This window comes from Charadrius vociferus, unplaced genomic scaffold, assembly GCF_000708025.1.
Source record: "Charadrius vociferus isolate BGI_N301 unplaced genomic scaffold, ASM70802v2 scaffold332, whole genome shotgun sequence".
NCBI classification, from domain to species: Eukaryota; Metazoa; Chordata; class Aves; order Charadriiformes; family Charadriidae; genus Charadrius; species Charadrius vociferus.
In genome coordinates, this window is record NW_009647418.1 from 4,067,756 (window position 1) to 4,086,378 (window position 18,623).

Here is an 18,623-nt window from a genome sequence, read left to right on the forward strand (position 1 = left end):
CCACACATACACACCCCACACACACCCCCCCGACCCCCTGCCCATGGCCGGGGAGGGCGCCGGCAGCCGCCCGCCTGCAGCAAAAAGCCACCGCCGCGACAAAAAACAACCCCGAAACACCCAAATGCCGCAATTTAGTGAAATTTGGGAAGGGAGGGGTAAAAAAAAATAAAAATTAAAACGAGTAAAAACTCCCTTTCTGCGATGACTCGGGCCCTTTGAAGCGCAGGCTCGGCCCAAGCCTGGCGGAAGGTCAAACCACATGAGAAGTAACTGAGAGTGACCCCGCGCAGCGCTGGATGCGAGTGGACGCGATGCAATTAAGTTATAAGAGGGCCGTTCTCCCTGGCAGCCTCCCCACAGCTCCGAGATGTGGCCAGGGTGTTTTTATAGCTCAATTTTAAAATCAGACCAAACCCAGGGTTTAAAATTGACCCCTTTGTTTGACCCCCCTCCGCTCCCCCCAGTATAACAGCGAGGATCTCAATGGATACCTCCGGTAACAGACATCAAAACGTTACAGCGTTGAAGGAACCAAAGGAACAATTTCATCAGCCGCGGCTATAAAAATAAATGAGGAACATAGGAACTGGCTAGAGCAACGCCAGCAACGTGTTGCATTGCAAAAGAACGTGTCGGGCTGAGGGGTTTAGGAACAGAGGTCCTCCAGCTTTGCATGAAACCTTCTCATATGCGAATATTAAACAGCTGTGTAAGACAGGAACATCGTTGAGGGCACAAAGGTAATGACAAATATAGAGAAGCACAGGAGGAATAACCCCCATAAAAAACCCCACCAACCTAAGATGGCACTTAAAAACGCAAAAGGGCAGATCACTCAGAATTAGCAGGAATTTCTGCCAGGGACTGAGAGATCATTGGGAAGTAAGAAGAAAAAGAGGGGTGTGCGTCCACGGCACCATCAGCGTCTGATGGTGCCGTGACACCACACGAGCGCAACCACGAGCTGTGTTGAGCAAGGAATTTCTAATGGAGGTCTGCACCACCGCCACACGCGCACGGCTTGGGCAAGAGCAGGACACGCGGGCTGAAGATGAGCACAAAACAGAATACATGCAAAGCCGGGCTGTCAGTGAGAGGAGCAAAATGGAGAGCTATTTCGGGAGGCCGGGGGCTCGGCTCGCTTCGCTTAGCGCAACTGAGGCATGAGTGAGAACTCGCTACCGCTGTTCCTCTAACGCACTCGCCACGTGGGATGCTATATTCAATTCTGGTCACTATTTCTATATATAAACAGGGCAGATCTGCAAATGGAGCTAGAAAAAAAGGACAGGGCTGATGACAGACTGAGGACATCTTAAGTGTATAGTTGAGAGAGAAGCTTGAGGGTCACAGAGAAAAAAAAAAAAGTGAGAATTGCCATCACCAGAATTTGCTGGTTAAGCATCAGAAAGGGCGACGAGAGCACCACTCTCCACTAAGGGCGGGACAAAGATGCTCTGCAATTTTTTTCCACGCAGTATCAGGGGGCAAGTGGAATGTGTTTCGGCCAGAGACACTGCTCCTGCTCTTTTGTGGGCTTTCATACCACGGCATTGTAAGAGACTGCCAGGACGGCTTCTGTACCCATCTTTTCAGCCTCGCTCCAAACCCTTCATGCAGCCGTTCTCATGGCACGTGGAGAGGAACCTAACTTTGCTGTGTGTTTCACAAAGCACACCCCTGGGGCTCTCCAAATCCATTCAGAGTAGAAGGGAAAGAAGCAGAGTGCATATAGGGGCTCTCTGAACGATTATTTATTGGAGACTTAGCAGCACGTTGGACAGTAGAGAAGGTAAGGGGTGTTTCCCTGCCCAAGATGAGGGGAAGCCCCTCTCCTCAGTACGTCGGGTACTACAGAATAACAAGATCTGGCTAAAGTATAACGAAGCCTAGACATAACCCGGTGATGGGGGAGAATGGCAGGACAGCTGCGATGGTACTCAGAGGAGCTGTTTTCTTACCGAGATCGTTCTTGTCTTACACTGTATAGAGAAATAATAGCTGAAGGGGCTGGCAGCAGCCGAGACCAGCTCAATTTCCACGGGCCAGGAGGCCTGTGGAAATGCCCTTCTTGCAACCAGCTCCCTCTCTCGCATCCATCTGACACGGGGCTGCAAGGAATAATTAGGCTCAGGTGCTTTTCTGAATTAAGTGACACTCAAAAAGCTGAACCCCCGACAGTGGAAAAACCTGACCGCTGCCATTATAAATCGAGAGGTTTCATTAGGAGTGTGACTCTATGTAGAAACTTCTGTCATAAGGAATTGGCTCAGATTAGTGAAGCAAACTGCTTATTTACTGTGTGTAATGTACAGGAAGTATCAGGCTGATTACAGAGACATTAAATGGATTCTTACATGGCACTACTGAGCAGCATTTGTCACAACACAGCAGAGACTTCGCAGCCTTAATGTTATTCGTAAACAAGTGCCGAAATGACAAGAAAGCTGAGCGTGTAATAGCGAGAAACTTTCAAAAAGCACTTACCTTGTGCAAAGGCAGCACCAGGAACGCTCCGCCACCGCTAGCATCTACAATTATTGCAACAAATCGGGGGTTTACTGCACAAAAGGAGCTATCCCAAGTAACACGGGAAACGCGGATGTCGTCGTAACACTGATCGTTTTTCACCGCTTGGCCAAACACGTGCCGAAATTTGCTCTGTCGTACCACTCGCCTCATTGTGTCTGCAGGGAAGAGGAACGTCAAAAGAAGGAGATCAGTTACAGGTGCAGGGACATCCCGCTCGCCCAGAAGACACCTGCTGAGGACCTCCGCAGGACCTTCTCATCTGTGCCATCACCCCACTGCCAGCAACACAGACATACAGTTTCACTCCCTATTCCCGCACCTTCCTTTAGACCTAAATTCTCAGCTACTTTTGCCTTTTTCTTCTTTTTTTTTAAAGTTTCAGATTGTTTTGTGCCAAACACAACGGAACTCCACTTCCACGGGTGTTTTACAGAAAGAATTTGCCGGTTAAGCATCGGTTTTCCCATTGTAAATGTATTCTCTTATTGCAGCAAAGGAAGTTCCTAATCCTAAAAGCAGTTTTTAGACAAGTCTCCACATATTTTCGGGGGATAAATCTGGTCTCAGATTGAACTTGTTTACTTTCAAGTCAGACAGGGTCCAGAAGATGTAAATAAAAATGCAAGCTCTCAAAATCCGGTGTTCCTGTGAAGTGGTTCCACATGTTCACGAGCTTCCATTGCTTTCTTCTAACTCCAAAATCTCACTAAAAAATAATAAAATTAGTTTCCTAGGCAGAAAGGAGTAATGGAAACAAGCTAATTAACTTAGTGTGTCTGTAGCACTTCTTTTGAGAAGAATAATTTTCAAGAAGGCTTGAGTTAGAATAGAGGGAAAGGGACTGGTGTGGAAAATTCCAGCACCCAAGCCCTAGAAGAAGACACAGGCACAACACCGCATGCGAACACCAACCCTGGAAGCAAGCGACTGTCCTGCCCTCCACGTATGCAACCTTATGGAGACCTCACATCTGGGAAGGACTTTTCCCATCATACAAGATTCCTCTCCCTCGATCAGGGCTTGCAGGAGAACGAAGAGCCTCCATATAGCATCTCGCTTTTACATAGGAGAAAAATATTTCTGCCCCAGTCTCTAGGGAAAGCAAAAAAAAAAAAAAATTAAAACCATTACCCCTCAACGTATTGTTACACTCCCTGATAAAGAGTCTCTCTCCATCTTTCCTGTAAGCTCCCTTTAAGTGCTGAAAGTCTGCTTTAAAAAATTAAAAATAAGCAGAGTCCTCCTATCTTGCCTCCCAGTCGGTCCCCAAGCACATGCAGAGGATGGGAAAAACTGCTCAGCTTGACAGAGCTTCTTGCTCCAGACCCACCAGCCTGACGCTCTCAAGTGAGAGACTCTGAACGTGGCTCCAGCACGACTCCCGCTGCACAGCCTGTCTGCAGCAAAAGTGATAAAAGGTTGTACGGCTGTCGCTAACTGCAAAGGCTTCGCATGAAAGCATAGCGAAAAAGAGACTTCAGAATGATCGCTGTTTTGTAGTCTCGTAGGTTAGAAAAAAATAAATTAACAGCAGCAAAAAGCTGAATAACTAAAGGAAAGCACTCATCAGAGCTGGGAAATACGCAGTCATGTAATATGTTTGAAGTGGAGAAAAATGTTACAATTAACATAACAGACAGCTATCGAGTGAAATACTCCATTTTCCGCATAGATTAGAAAGAAGAATCAGCATATTTGTTTTCCACCAGCTCCCCCCCGACCACCACATCCCGCTGAAGCATCTGGGAATTGGCACTGGCCATCTCCATGATGGCTCCATCCCCAGTCTGGGCAGCTGCTGCCCACGCGAACCCGCTGCCGAGGTGCAAGTGCCATCGCTGTCACCAGTGCGACAGTAAGAGCAAAGCCTAGACCGAGAGTTGCGGCCCAGGCAGTGAGTTACCCATTTGGGGAAAAGCCAGCTTCTCTGTGACACGGATAAGAAATGCTGCGATTATGGGGTCCTTTCTGCGATGGGGACATCAGTCCCCAGGTGTGGGGTGGAGGCCATGGACCGCCTTCACACCAGGCATGCAGGTGGCAATGGCTTTCAGCCACCGATGACCTGACCTCTACAAGGCGGTGACACAGGCGTGAAGCGTTCTGCATTTATTTCCAGCCATCGCGAGTAGGTGGGTTTTCCCCGCAGCGTTTCTCACGGTACCATTTCTATAGCGATGCCCTGTTCAGTCTCCCCAGCGAACTCGGTCATTTCAGAGCTACAGAAGCACCACAAACACCATTTTGTTACAAACTCACGCAGTTTAAGAAAAAATAGGTGTAGCTTTTAAATGCAAAATTTTGTGAATGATTGGGGTGTTTAAGATGACCACGCGAAAAAAAGCTATATATAAAAATTATTAATGATTACTATCGCATTATAAATGAACTTAGGCTTCCTCCGTACTTAACATCAGTTAATCGAATTGCATTGTACAATTTCTGCCAACTATTTCACATACAGCACAAATAAAAAGCCTGTTCCATGCTGGGCACACCCAGTGACACCCAAGTGCGATGGGAAGCTATAAACCAGGAGCTGCTCTCCAGCTCCAGGCAGCAGGTAAGGGGTGCAAAACCCAGACACCCGTTTCTTTTTACACTCATAAGGAGAAATGTTCAACTCCACAGCTGGATGGAGCAGCTGAAGCCGTAGAGCAGGCAGCACCTTTCATGCAACGGCACTATGAAATATCAGGAGCAAACCATTATGCACGCAGGACAGATAATTAATCACCTGGCAGTGAAGCGCGCCCATTTTTGGGGGGAGAGAAATACAACTGCTCCACTCAGAGTGCCATGCAGGTTTTTGTTTTGTTTTCAGGCAAAGGAGGAGGATAAGTTATCCAAAATGGATGGGAGAAACTCTGCGGAAGCAGATGGTATGTCGTGCCTCGAGGTGGAGCGGTGCCAGCGCAGGCGGACGGGCAGGCTCCCCGGGGATGCACGTCCCCAGTGGGGAGGGCGGGTGGGTGGACGAGGCAGGGCACGGCCCCGTCCACGGGCACCAGCACCGTTCCCTGGGTGGATTCAGAGCATGATCCCAGCCGAGCCCCAGCCCCACTGAATCACGCACAAAGAAAAGGTGAATTTCAACTCGAAGATCCCCAAGAGACAAGAAACGCGCTTGTACTATCAACCTGCCCCAGGCCCAATTAAGATACATCATAAAAAAATGCAGTTCCACACCCAGTTACTAATTTATTGTGTAGACTCATTCTGAGACCTGTCAGACATTTTCATCCCGAGAGGGCTCCTCCCAGCAGTAAGCTGTTCGGGCACTACACGGCGGGCAGGGCTCTGCTGCCCGGACTTTGGCATCCACGGCTTCGACTCCACCAAATCATAGAATCATAGAATGGTTAGAGTTGGAAGGGACCTTCAAGATCATTGAGTTCCACCTCTCCTGCCCTGGGCAGGGCCACCTCCCACCAGCCCAGGTTGCTCCAAGCCCCGTCCAACCTGGCCTTGAACACCTCCAGGGATGGGGCAGCCACAGCTTCTCGGGGCAACCTGCCCCAGGGGATCACCACCCGCACAGCCAATTCTTCCTAATGTCTAATCTAAATCTCCCCTCTTCCAGTTTGAAGCCATTCCCCCTCATCCTATCACTCCATGCCCTTGTAACAAGTGCCCAGCTCTGCTGGAGACCCTTTAGGGACTGGAAGGGGCTCGAAGGTCTCCCCGGAGCCTTCTCTTCTCCAGGCTGAACCCCCCCAACTCTCCCAGCCTGTCCTCCCAGCAGAGGGGCTCCAGCCCTCCCAGCATCTTTGTGGGCCTCCTCTGGACGCCAACAGGTCCATGTCTTTCCTATGTTGGGGGCTCCAGAGCTGGACGCAAAGTCCTGCTGCTGCGAGCACCATGCAAGAGCAGCATCACCCCCTTCCTTCCTCCATCCCTCCCTCCCAGCCATCGCACGCGAGGTGACACCAGGCCACCCTGAAGAAGCAGGGATCGTTCTTGCAAAGCCCAACGGTGCTGCAACACCGCAGGAAGCTTGTGAACAGCTCATCCCCTTTCCCTTCTGAAAACACACCTCGCAGGTCTTTTTGCAGCAAAACCCTACTCGCTCATCTGCCTGGGGCATGTAACTGGTCTAGGAGAAGGGAAAAGTCCCCTGCTTTGTGCACAGTCAGTTTTCATGACTGTTCACCCACTGGCAATGTTCCCATCCCGCTGTGCATCAAGATTAAAATCTGATGGTTTAGAAGAAGGTAAAGCGAGGGCTTAAACCTGCCTTGCTGAGTTAACGCGCAGCAAATTGCCCTGTGTCAACGTCTCATACACCCAGGGGTTTTGCAATTTGTCCGCTTTAACGCTGGGAATGTGGATATGATAGCTAAGAAGAAGGATTATTAGTATAGCTTGGTTAATTATGTCTTTCCTTCACTTGATCAATGCCAGAACACCATAAAAAAAAATAAATGCTTATCTCAAACATCAGATACTGGGAGGTCTTCCACCCTACTGGAGAGGAACACCCTTTATCCTATGGTGAAAGGCTACTACTTTATTTCCCTCATCTTTACCACTTGATGGAAAGGGTAATTTTTCGGTTTTCTATAAATGCCTTTTAAAAAATGCAAAGAGTCAGATGTATCCCCCAAATATCCTTATTTGTTCCAAGCGGATTTGTTCCAGCACACCTTCGCTGCCCTCTTCCCCACCTACAGCTCATCATCCTTAGCAGAAACTCTGTGATGAACACATGGCGAGCAGCCTCCAAGTCCTCATTTCCATAGCAAAGGGAGTGATTCTTGGCTTTGGATCACAGCCATTTTGATCTGGCTGCTCTCCAAAGAGGAGGAGGGAGGGGAGGGGGGGGGAAATTGTGCAGGCTGTAGTTATAAAGAGCATCGAGCGTGGATCTTTCAGCACACCGCAGAAAGCCAGCAGGTGAAAAACAAAACAGGGTTATAGCTTGGTCCTGAACACCAAAAAAAAAAGTCATCTTCTCCCTACCCCAGCCTCTAGTTAAAACGTGAAGAGAATTCAGCATCCTCATTCGTTTCGCAATACTGCAGTGCCAAAGGATCCCCTCCTCCACCATCTGCAAGAAAACCACAGCTGAATTTGGTTGCCACAGGTTCTTTCGGCAGGGCCACGCGCAGCCGTGGGCGCAGGCAGGAGCTCCCAGGTTGGCCTCTCGTAGGATTATCAGGTGAGACTCCGATATCTGACATGATTCACCAAAAGGAAAGACTGATTCAGCCTCTATCACACAGGCAAAACTCTGACTTGGGACCCTTGGGAAGTGGCTTTGGAAATACCCGAGCGGGCAAGAAAGCGCATCCATGGTGGACAGGGCTGTGCTAGGGCTTTACTCTTAGGAAGTGGACTTGGAGCAAGAGTTTTTAAAAAGGAAGTCTAATTAGATCATTGTCTCTGCTGTTAAAGCTTAGCTAAGGAGCTGGAACAATCTCCATACACTTGCTAGACAGGAAATATTTTCTTTTTTTTTTTTTTTTTTTTTTCCTCTGGTAGAGTACAAATTTGGAGGATTTAAAACCTCACGACTAGGAGTTGAAAGGAGTTTAAATTTTGCCAGAGTTACAGCCCTCAGCAAAATTAAAACAGAAGCGTTAGACACCCTGCAAAGACCACGACAATAGAAGTGCTGACAGATCTACGACTGCGCTGATCTCCTGGATCCCGCTCTGCGACACACGGCATCTTACACGTCCTGGTGGGGACGTAGGAAAGAACCTTCAAAACTCTTCTGGTTTCCCCTCAAATGTCAAGTGACTGCCAGCTGAATTTTACCAAACATTTAATTTTGTCTCCCACCGTCTGTGCCCGCCGTACGGCTCAGCCGCTGGCCTTTGTGTCAGCATTTAAAAGGACCTTAGAAATGCAGGATGCCGTCAGCCGTGCTTGCACAGTGATACTTTTCATTCCATTTCTTTCTGATCTCCCATCATGATGTGTCACAAGAGTTACCATGAGTTTGCCCATTTTCCTGTTTATAAAGGATTTATCTGTCTCGAGAATCCAACAGATGTATTTCTGTGGCTTCGGAGGGTTTCCAGCCTGCTTATGCAAGAGGAAACGCATCCTGCTAGGGAACACTTACAGGAAAACCCCCCACTAATGGCAAAATCCTGCTCAGGCCATGTGATTGTGATCCCTTCTGGAAAGGGAGACATTTGAAATAAAGGGCTAGTTTAAGTCACAGGCAGCCGTAGGCTACTGTTAAAGGGGGGTGAGGAGATACAAATGCACTGGGTAGGGGGAACAGCACTTAGAAAAGGTCGGTACTTGGGACTGGAAAGGCTCTTCCTCAAGTGGAAAATGTCAAGATAAATTGCAGCTGTTGATGGTGAGCCCCCAAACTCAGAATTAGAGCCTTATTGAAGAGGTTGCATACAGTTCAATGGCAGCTTGGGAATAAATGTACAGTCTCAGATAACTATCAACAAATGAGAAGCAGATAAGGAGGAAAAAAAAAAAAAATGAAGATGGACTATAGGCAATGCCACCAGCGCCAGTTGCAAATGATAATTAATATTGGGGGCACCTGCCTCATTTGTTATGGGTTGGACAGGGTGCTGGGGCCAGCGGGGAGAGGGGACAGTCTCACCTGTGCAACAGCCCACACCTTCCCTGCAAGATGATGGGACAGCCCACATCACGGGTCCCTGATGCGGGGAAGCCCAGAGGTTTCTCAAGTACCAACGCATTGACTGTGCAGCCCAGAAAGTTCAGAAAGTCTGTTCAGACTTTCTGAACACCTGGGCTGAGATGCTTGGGTCTCATCCGCAAAAGCGATGAGTGCTCCAAGCTGAAACTGTTTTTTTTTTTTTAAAAAAAAAAATAGAAAGTATGTTATAATCTTAAGCCAATAACCAGGCTATGGATGTTTCAACCTGAGGCCTAAGTGCCCCCAGCACGGAGAAAACACCCTCCCTCGCAGCAGGGCTGAGCCACATCTGCGGAGCAGTTGGCCATCATGGAGATAAGCACCAGAGAAAAGCCCACAAGGAATCTAGCAATTCACTCTTCAGAGCACTTTGAACATCATATGGTAGATAAGGTACAGAGCTGCACATGGAACGGAGGATATAAACATTCAGAGGTTTTAAGGCCATAAAGAGACCACCATCCCATCTCACTCCCTGCTCCACACAGGCAAGGAGGACTCCGTCCCACTACCACGGCCATCACTGCGTGGCCAATAGAGCAAGGGGACAGCAGAGCGGGGACTGAGCTAACAGCCGTACCCCACTGCGTGTGAAAAAGGGAACAAATATTACCCAGGTTATTTCCTAATCGCTCACTTCTGACATTTCTTAACTGCAGAGCGCTTGGTTGTGCAACCTCCGTGGATTCTCTGTAACCCGTTCGCATGCACTGCACATTGCACATAAGCCCCAACGCACATATGGGTGCCTGCGGACACACGCTGCCTCGTGCTTAGTTTAGTTGCACACATATTCCACACAAATACTTTACAGCCTTACTGTACTGCACAGGACAGTGTCTTGCAAATGTCTTGGAAGACTCACTCATCTAGAAAAGTCTGCCGGATCATTTGAAGGACAGCATTTTTGAGCACACCTTTGGCAGAGGAAGGAAAGTGAGACACATCTGTGGGGGAAGCAAGCGGGCAAGCGGTTGCTGCTGGCTCCACCAGTTGAGCCATGCAGATAGCAGGGACAGTGAAGACCATCCTTTCTTTGAAACCAAATGAGCCCAGACTGACAAGCCCCAAAGGAGCAAGGTAACCACCACGGGAGACCAAGGCGAGCACGTGTCCTACAGCGAGATCAGCGCCATGACTGGCATCAGACAACAAGAGCAGTAAATTCTCACCATTGGCACGGTGAAGAACCAGTATGCCACCCGCAAGGCTGAAGGAGGACTTCATCTCCCTCTGCAAGTATCAGGGGAATCAATCAACTCAGTCTCGTGATATTAAGTCTTGCAATATTTGGGGAAGGGAGGAAGTGAAGAAAAAAATGTCACAAGGCCACAAAAATTTCAGCTCACCCCACGACTTCACATGAAACCTCTGGCAGAACAAAAGGAACAGCCATGAATACCTTGATGCAGTCCCCTACTTCTAAACATAATGCTATTCCCTCGATGGTATACCATTTCAAATCAATTCATATTAAGTCCACTGCTGACAGAACTTTTGTTTTCAGATGTTCAGAGTTATTTAAACTAAGGGTGAACACTACTACAGATGGTCACAATTCCAAAATACATCATATTTGTGCACAGATTATTTTCAGTCTTTGGTTACTTTAGTCTAGGTTGAGCAAGACTCTGCCATCTGATTTCACTTCATTTTAAAGACAAAAAGCTGGAATATGAACTTAATACTGAAATTTCCAGCTGTTATACCACTGGCGAGATTCTATTTTGGGATGGGAACCTAAACCACAAACTACCAGGGAATTCGATTATATCTCAACTGGGGAGCCCAGCACATTCAAAAATGTAACACAACCCACACTTAAAATAAGCTGAAATTGCTGTTCTGGACAAAGTGCAAGGTGTTGGTTCTAACCTGTGAAATACTTGATACAATTCTGGTTTTCAGAACAGTGCCCTGAAACAATCATAGTAAGACCATTATAATATGAAGAACTCTTAAGTCAGAAGTGCCTGTAACGCATAAATCTTCTAGGCATCATCAAGGAGCACATGTTATTTCCTAAGAGTTTGCCCTGTACGTGCTCACCTCAAGCGCACATATCCGACACTGTGGCTGACACTCCTTTCACGTGCACAGAGGGATGCAATGGATATTTTTTGCTTAAAGATTTCAAGGTATGCAATTCATCTTCTGGGGGAATCTTACTACTTATGCTATTTTGTAGCTTGGATCTTTACGGTCTAAAATTACATCATTTACCATAATTTACAGTGACAAAAGGACACTGCAGTTGAAAGTCATTACCCCAAACAGAAAGCTCTGTCTGTCTTCATTTAATCTGTGTCATCTACCATAAAGCTAGAGCAATGAATGCCCACAAAAATCATTACACAAAATAATTTATCAGGAGGCCATAATGAGATGGGTAACCAGCAAAGAGAAGCACAGCAGCAATTACACAAACCCTGGGCCTGAAACGGCGAGGCAGCTGAGGAGCAGGAGCGGGTGCCAGAGCAACAACCTCCACACCAACCTCCTCTTTGGGCCTTACATCTTCTATAGTATCTTCTGTCAGCGGGCACTAAAGCTGCCAACCTCATAGGCAGCCACGTGTGATGTACTGGGGGATACCTGGATGATAGAAATTTAGCACACGCTGGGCAAAAGAAGGTTAGTAAAAATGAAAACAGAAGACAAAGGAGAGCAAAGCAGAGGGGAAAAAAGCATTGAAACCCAGGACAAAATCTCATAAAGGCAAGTAACGTACAGAATACATGGGGAAAAGAGGACTAGGGTACCTGTGGATTACGCATCCCAGATGCCTCAGTGCATCTCCACATTTCAACTTCCACTTTTGCTGCCACAGGAGACAGTTGCATAGTTGGTGGGCACCAAACAAGCTTTACTGGGTAAGGGAAGGGAACCCTTGCACTAGAGTAGACAGACTCCCACCGTAAGACACCGCTGCTCCAGCAGCTGACCACAGAAGGCCATAGCCTTTCATATCCTCCCTTCGTTCTCCTCCACTTTCTCCACTGAAATAAACACCAGAGATGCTTCCTCGCACACTGTATCCTCATCCACTGCCAAAAGACAGAGCAATATACTTCCAGAGCTGAACAACAGCCCTATGAACTTCAGCCAGAGACATTACACCAGCATAATGGAAGATGCTACTTACACCCCTGGGGACTGACTGCATCACCCCCACAGTAAAAGCAGCACATGCCACAGAGAGGAAAGCAACAGGGCTTCAGACCACACTTTGACCCCGAGGAAAACACGAGATGGAGAGCACAACCCCCTGTGCAGAGCTGCAAGTCAGCACGCCTGTTACAACAGCCAAGCGCCAGGATTCCAGTTAAGAGAAGTATGCAGATAAAATGCTTTCTCCATAGAGCTGACCTAGTTCTCTTATCAGTGCAACAGAGCTAAGAAGGAGGTACCAATCTGTTCAGAGCTGCTACCCCAATTTGCTGAATTCTTCTGCTCTCTTGAAGGTTACATGCGAGCATCTTCCAGACCATATTCACGAGACACATCACAAGCTTTTTTTTTATTTTATTTTTCAACCTGGTTTTGGGCTAAAGCTTAGTACCAGCAAAGGGTGGTGGTTACGAATGGAGAAAGAGCTCTTCCCCACCACAGCTTCATTAATTTCTCACCAAATCACCACCAGGTCCTACCTTTGCCAACTAACCAGCTAAGGCACAAGCAATTTTTTTTCTAACATGAGAGTGCTAACAGCAGAAAACAACTGTATTTCCTTCTACAACTTGAGGCAATCAAACATGCCCAAATGAAGTAAACGGCAAATGTAAGGTCTTTCTATGTGTGTGACAGAGGAACCCACCGGTAGCCACTAGACCTGAAATTCAAGTCCTGGATACAGGACGTAGTCTGTCCTCTTCAGTGATGGACTTACGCTAGAAGCCAGGCAGACAGCAGTACCCGGGGGTGGGAGCCCAAAGCACAGAAAAAAAATAACACATGCAGGATTTCCCATTCTGCAAAAGTCAAGAAGAGGTGCAGACGTGAAGGTAATTTGATTAACACAGTATTTTCTAAGGTAAGCACTTTTACTGTTAAACTGCAGCGGCTTTAAATTGGAACAGTACCCTGCTTCTCCTTGCTTACAAGCTTTAAGACATTATTGGAAACAGTACCCTGCTTCTCCTTGCTTACAGTTAATTGGATCATTGCTTAAAAAAATGACAAGAAGATTTATCAAAACGAGAAATCTCCAAAGGACGTGATAAACTGTTTTCTATTCATCCTCAATTATAATGTGCCATGGTGTATCATAGGAAGAAACTATAAATGTTACAGACGTTTTAAGGAGATAAAAGGTCATAGGTCCCAGTTCTTCAAGAGCACTGTAGCACTGCGAGCCACCATCAGGACACCAAGACCTGCAGAAAGCCCTCCACTATAAACACGCAGTTAGCCGGGACACAAATTCCTCACAAGTTAGAAATAAAGCAGAAACAACAGATCAGCACAACCGAGGCTCACAAATAGATCAGCCAAGTGTGAGTCAGACTGACCAAGCGAGGATGCAGCATTCTCCAGATGGCCCTGCCTGACCACAAATGCTCCGCTGGTCTGCTGGATGGAGCACAACACCCAGACCTGCCGGGAGCCCGCTGAGAAGACAGCGCTGCCTTGAGGGATGTGATCAGAGAGGAGCGGGATGGCCAAGCGTAATGGCAGCACCTCTTGGACCAGTGCTGCAGCCACACACCGCTGCCGTGGTGTCTGAAGTTTGTTTCCAGCCCTGTAATGGCAAACGTGATGGGACAGAGACCTGGAGAACGTCACGGTTAGACTGGAGTTACAGCACTGACCAGTGTGGTCCATCACACTGCTATTCTGAATGGAGACACTCGACTCTAAAAATTAGTAAAGGGCTTGGTTAGGGTACCCTAAGAAACACCTTCATCCAAACGCTAGCTAAATCGGAGCCCAATTTAGCGACTTTCACTTCTCAAGCTGCTCCATAACACCCACCCAAGAGGTGAGGCACTCACGTTGAACTGTTGGTGTTCTCAAAATAAACCAAACAATGGTTAAGACAAGACAATATCCTCAGCATAGAAGAACGCAGAAGGTTCAGACTGGACAACGCAAACGCGTTTCAGATTTTAATGCTGTACAAATAAGCTGCAAAATGAATCTCAATTCTCACAGTTGGAACGGGTCTGTATTTCTCCAGATTTCCATTTGCTGTCCTGCCAGCTCTTCTGGCCAAGCAGCCTATAATTCAAAGAGTACCATTGTCATTCTGTCCCGTTTCCGTAACATGCAATTTGAAATCAGGGCTGGGGGAGGGAGGAAGGGACGGGAGGAGGCTAAAACTCAAATCCAGATAGTTCAATCTGCTAACTTGATTTTAAATCCTTATCTTGTGGTACCAATTACAGCCCCTCAAACATCTGTTTTAGCAAATGGTTCCAAGTTCAAACACATTTCCTCTGTCCTACAGATGTTCTTTGTCGCTGATCCGTTTCAAAGGCTGCTGTCCTTTGCGGTGGCAGAGCCCTGGCCACTGCACACCATAGCTGAGAGGGCAGCAACCTGGTGTCAAACCACGAGTGCAACACAGAGCACCTTTCTCACCTCTCTAGGCAGGCAAGAAAAAAAAAATCACTTGGGAAAATGTAAGGAGGCAGTGAGGATCAGCATCACTTTTCCCAGCTGGCCCTTTTGGTTTGGAAATTCAGATGCAAGAAGGGAAAACATCTTCCTACACCCTCAGGCTCCCTGTGCCAAGGACGAGGGGTGGACCTGCTGTCCCCGACACCCCCAGTACTCCCACAGCCGCTCTCTGCCTACCTGATGGGGAGAATTGCACCCTGATATGTGCTGGGCAAAGGCTGGTTTCTCGGGGAAGGGACCTGCGGCAGCCTGCTCTCAGCTGGGGAACTTGTTTTCAGTAAGAGGCATGAAGAATTACAGCCTGTGTCTGATGACCTTTAAGCTTTACTTACCTGTCAGCTTGACAGTCATGTTACTGCACGTGCAACCCACACTTCCAGCCCTTGGAGAGTCCCTGTGGCATTTAAGCAGTTCTGGAGGAGACCAACCAAAACAAGAGGCAGTATTCCACTGAGATAAGCCCCAGCTGGTTTTTATGTGATCTTTCATAGCGCTTAAGAATTCCCCATGTAGACCAGATCAATGATGCAAGCACTACATATAAAGAACAAAAAGATAACCTTCACCCCCAAAGAAACATCAGGGAGCAAAATGAAGTGCATAGAGATAACGTACTTCCATCCAAAGCATGGTGAAACAGGAGGCCAAACCAGGGCAGCCCACCTTTAAACCACGGCACCTTAAGACACCAGGCAGAACTTTTAACAAATTGCTGCAGAAAGCAGCAGCAGCCAGGAAAAAGATGCTGCAAGGCACAATGACACTCAGCTAAAAGTGTTTTGTGCCTACACTTCATGCTGTGCTAAAGCAGAAGTATATATTGCTGAAGTATGTCTGGCAACTCATTTTTGTCTAAGCTGGCTGAAGATTTTTTTTCCTGCCTTGCAAACCAATCTCAGCAGATCCAAAAATGAAAATAAACCTTAAAAAAAAACCTCACCAAAAACTCAAAAAAATTTAATCCACCTCCTGTTCTGAACAAGATAGCTTTGTGCCTATTTATGCCAAACTCCAACATACAGGATAACTAATGTAAGTACCGCAGTAAGGAATTAACAGTTGAAAAGCCAAGTGTAAGAATGGCCATTTATCCACACACACACACACATCCGACTGTGTGTGCTGGTGCAAATAGATGAACCACCTGTAAAAAAATAAGTACACTTAGTATTATATGGCAGAATTACTCCCAGCCTAGTACATGCGCAACCCCAAGCAAAATGCTTAACCTCACATTTCCAGTTTGGAAACAGGGATATCAATCTGTTTTACAGGGGTAACTGCAAGAAACAACTGCAACACAGCCTGGCCACCGCATGATGAAAAAATGCCAAATAAATGCCAAGCATATACCCCAAATCAGTTGGGTGTTCAAGATTCCAGCATGAACTATCCAACCCTGAGGTTTTTAAGTATTTCAAGTGAAAAGGCGAGGGGGGGGGAAGGCAATTTCAAGAGGTAATACTAGCACTGAGCTGAGTCCCTCACCACCGAGCTTTTGCTGATGACTATCTTCCATATCAAGTGATCATCTGCCCAGCACTGCCAGTTTGCCCGGCTCCCAAGGGACAGAGTGCTTACTATGGCTTGAATTTGTTATTGCCTGCTAATCCCTGGTGGTGTTAATTATACCCATTATCAGTTTGTCTGATTGTGCCTGACGCACGTCCAATATCCAAACCTGCAGTACCGTAGGATGTCAAGCCCCTATCAGATTTGCACGGGAAGGGGATGCTTCAAAGTGTGATGTTTCAATACAGCAGGTTTATACATTTATGTGAGATAAACAATGGATTTTTCAAGGACCCCGGAACGCAGTCTCTATGGCAACTATATGCAGAACTACAGGGACGGAGGAGGAGGGAGGGAAAGTTCCCACATTTCTAAATACTTCAATCAGAGTGATTTGAAGTCCATTTTCTGGGGACTGCTTATACCAGGAATTGCAGGTAAAATGTATTGCCTAGGTTCATACATGGATGGAAACACGGTCTTAGTTTTAGGCACAGCACTCTCCTCTAGTTTCATGAAATCTGCTCAGGCATATTTGGTAAGACTGCAGAAACGGTTGCCTTAATCTTCGGCTAAGAAGAATTGTACAGAGATGACATATATGCTTGTACACATACAGATTACAGACGCAGATGCTATGGCCAGCCAAGACTTGGAGAGCCACAAGGAAACCATGATTCTTCCTAAAGGCAACGCTTAGCCTTAAGCGCAGCTCAGCAATGCTCCAGATGAAAGCTGCGCGCTCATCTCCGCGCGCCTGACCGCATCAGGCTGAACCTTAATCACTTTAAGTCAGATCCCACCACTGGTTTATTTCCATTGCTTTCTCAAATTAAATTATTAAAAGGGAAAACAAGATAAACCTAGTTATGATGGATGAGAGGCCCAGCTCAACATCAAACAGAGTCACCATAACCGATCCAACCACATCCAGCTTCTCCCACTGAGAGCCAGACCTCAAAAGAGTCATTACATGCTCATAGCAAAAAGCACATTATATATCATTTATTGTTATCATCAACAAAACTGGGACAAGACAAAGCAAATAATTTTGAAGAAGCAAAGTGATAAGGTTGAAGAAATGCTATTGCCCCTTCTCCAATGCAGGTGATTATACCTTGGTATCTAACTCATTAATGAAGAAGAAAAGCAAAGAGGAAAATTTGACAAAGAGCTCATGTTTTACTTCATCACCTCTAAACCAGGGAGACCTCTTCTATCGATGGGCACCATGAGAGCACCAGCAGGCCGGCAGCCTTCGAAAGAACAACATGGGTTTTTTTCCCCTTAGGAGACAGTAGCAGATACCATTTTCATTATTTCTCCGTCAAGCTCCTTGCTAGTTCCTGACCTACAGAGTGGGACTTTAAAGCTTTTATGGTAGCCATGACAAAAGCCTTTTCCATTTCAGGAGCACTTTGTGACTTTTTACGAAGAGATCTGCTGTAAAGAGATTACATCAGTCTTACTGGCACGAAGAACTGCATGGGAGAGGTGTAAAGTAAAATTAGCTATTTGCCCAACAGTCACCTTCTATTTCATAGCTATATCGTTACCCCCATTCACACCTAGCCATTAATTCCGATCAGATTTGTAGTCACTACACAAAACTCTGCAGGCGCATACACAACTAATGGTTGGTAATACAACTAATGGTTGGTATATTCCATTACGAACCTCTCCAGACAGTCTGCTCCTCTGAGGACCATCAGTGCCAGCCTCGGCATCAGAGAGTGCTCCAGCGCAAAGCCAGACCTGCCGGTGGGACCTCTCGGGCTCATCACTGCTGCGCCGAGAAGCCACACGACTCTAGTGTCACCTGGTATTTTACATGCCTAATGCTATCATCTAAAAAACCACATATAAAATCAAGTACTGAATAATTATAACCTCAAAGAGAAACAAGTAATTCATTTTTAGTATAGTTACTCACACGAGGAAAAATAGAACAAAGCAATCCTACTAGCAAATCGAAAGAAAGGGCCCAGTAACCAATTCCCAACTATACTGGCATGTTCAACACATTTGGAATAATCAACTTTCACCACCAGCTTTCCAGAGTCACGTCAGCTAACCTAAACCTTTTTGCTTTAGCTTTGACGCGGCGTTCATCCCAGCAATGCCACCACCACCTGCATTTGTGCATATCGTGACAAAAAAATAGCAGCGCACATCCTGTCAGCCACCGACAATCTGACTTTTCACATGGCTACATAACCAGTGTGACTGTAAACTAAAGCTGTAAGCAGTTTCTAATCAGATTAATTTCAGCGTTAACAACCAGAATATAAGCAAACTAAAAATATTAGGTGGG

At 46.7% G+C, this 18,623-nt stretch overlaps 1 protein-coding gene across 1 annotated transcript in view; it reads right to left on the bottom strand.

The window, feature by feature from the left end:
- CORO1C (coronin, actin binding protein, 1C) overlaps positions 1-18,623 on the bottom strand; it is a 54,437-nt gene that overhangs the window by 25,577 nt on the left and 10,237 nt on the right. Inside the window, exon 2 of the mRNA XM_009880312.1 lies at positions 2,491-2,690. Within this exon, the coding sequence (XP_009878614.1) occupies positions 2,491-2,690 (200 nt within the window). The remainder of the gene's footprint in view (positions 1-2,490; positions 2,691-18,623) is intronic.